The 2372-nt window shown below is 33.4% G+C and overlaps 1 protein-coding gene across 1 annotated transcript; it reads right to left on the bottom strand.

Moving 5' to 3' along the window:
- Positions 1–421: 421 nt before the first annotated feature.
- On the bottom strand, positions 422–1876 carry LOC108768241 (putative nuclease HARBI1). Its single transcript, XM_018518605.1, has 4 exons — positions 1641–1876; positions 1367–1507; positions 1020–1287; positions 422–949 (listed from the first exon to the last, which is right to left on the bottom strand). The coding sequence occupies exons 1-4, from the start codon at positions 1874–1876 to the stop codon at positions 422–424; spliced, it is 1173 nt and encodes a 390-aa protein (XP_018374107.1).
- Between the last annotated feature and the right edge of the window lie 496 nt (positions 1877–2372).

Genomic DNA, 2372 nt, shown 5'->3' with positions numbered 1-2372 from the left:
TATCATTATTTTTGAGATACAAAAATCAATATTTTAAAGCAAGATATTTTTCTGTGATATAGAAAGTAAAATAGGATATATCTGTTTTTATGAATAAGATTTTAAATAATGTATCTCTAGTTTTCAACGTTTATAAAAAATATCTCATTTTTCTATATATTTATATAATATAAAAAATTATATAAGATTTATGACCTGTTATTGACTAATGTATGAAATAAATACTATGTATAATATCGAATAGAATATAATGCTTATTTCTAATAACAAAAAACCTCGTTGAAAAATAATTGAATTATATATAATATGTATTATATAAAATGCAAGTATTATATATATAATAAAATTGCTTTTATTAGAAATAAGTAACATTTATATCTTCTTATTCAGATAAAGAGCATATCACAAAGTTACACATGCATTAAACATATCGCATAGGAAGTCTCTCACAAATTAAATCTCTTTTAGCAACATTTGCTCGTTCTTGTGGCGCAGCATCTTGATAAAAATAATTATTATCTTCTTCCTCATTAATTGCTTCAAGTTCGATGTTATCTCCTCTTAATAGGCAAACATTATGCATTACACAACATGCGACTATAAACATTGGAATTAAATCACTTCTATCCATTGCAAGAAGAGTTCTTAAACTACGAAATCTTGTCTTCAATAACCCAATAGCCCTTTCAATCTCTATTCTGGCAGAAGAATGGCAGAAGTTGAAATTTTTTTGTCTTAGAGTGAGATGTCCATTGTCACGATAGGGAACAATGACATTTTGGTGTAGTTTATATGCAGCATCTCCGAGAATGTGACAATCGTCAGGAAATTTTTCAGGATTCCCTAACCACTCTTGCAATTCCGATAATCGAAATACTCGCTGGTCGTGCACAGACCCTGGATGTCCCGCGAAGCAATGAATAAACTGTGTTTTATGATTACATACTACCTGAAAAAACAAAAATGAGCTTACATAAACCTACATTATATTTACACACACGTACACATACACTGCATATCTGCAGTTGGACAGAATGGTGTCCTTTACAATTTACATATGATGCTGGTTGAACACGAGGAGCTGGAATATTTATGTGAGTACCGTCTACTGCGCCAATAACTTTCGGAAAACCACTATTAGCTTCAAATCCAGCTGAAACTTCATTGACATTGTTGCCTGATGGCCATTTGATGACAGCTGGTGCCAAATCATATAAAGCTTTTACAACTCTTCGTGTAGCACCAAGAGCAGTAGCTCGACTGACGTCAAACTTTTCACATATGGATCTAGAAAAAAATTAGCAATCATAGACCAGATTACTACAATTTTATTTAAAAAAATATCAATTTCACATGTAATATTCACCTATAAGAATCAGGAGTTGCCATGCGCCATATCGCAATAAGAAATTGCTTCTCAGGAGAAATCATTGGTCGTCCAGTATATATTCTTTTCAATTTTGGAGCGATAATGGTAAGTACATATTCGAATGTATCTCTAGATATTCTGCGTCATAAAATAAAAGTACAGGACAAAATTGTTAATAAATGAATGCATGAATGCACATACAAAAATAACTAAGGTTAAGTGCATGTATAATTGTTTAATACAAATATGCCATGTACAATTTTCAAATTACCTAAAATGTGATTTGAATTGTTGATCACTATAGGCAGGTACAATGTTCTCTACATAGTTTTCCAATCTTAACAGCTTTTTTTTTCTTTCCTGCACGTTCATAATATGTTCCAATACATCTTCTTCTTCACTTTCTGATGATGAGGTAAAATTAATAATCTCCATCAAAGTTATTGCGATTCCACGCAAAATTGCAACCTGTTGTGGTGTTACGACAATACGGTTATTTTCGTCCATATTTGTCACAATTTATCCTGCTCACGGATAACAATGCAATAAAAGTCGTTCGAAGAGCTTATAATCATAAGCGCCTGTAAGCGCCACGGTAGCTCCACGAACAACTGAATTGGCGTTAGCGTCTCATAGCGCGAATAGCGCCTCCCCGAACGCACCCTGAGTGTTGATGCGTCAGCTGTGTGCTGTTATCGTACGTGTCGTATCTTAGAAGTATCAATAAAGTGTCAATGAAGTGTCAATATGTCAAATTGTTTTGTAAAAAATTGTAAGAGTCGCATGAATTATGTGTTTAACAAGAATTAAAGTATTTCTCATTTCCTAAAGATCAAGAGTTGCGATTGAAATGGATTGAGTTGTGATGTACACTTAAAATACGCGCGTCTCCGCTTGGGTAACTGATTGGTCGAAATTTTAAGCCACGCCCTCAATGCCGCCATTATGTGCAATGGTTCACCTTGTATATTTCCATCATGTGCTGGTCCACAACCAGATCACC

The sequence above is a fragment of the Trachymyrmex cornetzi genome, unplaced genomic scaffold, assembly GCF_001594075.2.
Source record: "Trachymyrmex cornetzi isolate Tcor2-1 unplaced genomic scaffold, Tcor1.1 scaffold771, whole genome shotgun sequence".
NCBI lineage: Eukaryota > Metazoa > Arthropoda > Insecta > Hymenoptera > Formicidae > Trachymyrmex > Trachymyrmex cornetzi.
This window is presented reverse-complemented; position numbering and strand designations above follow the sequence as displayed.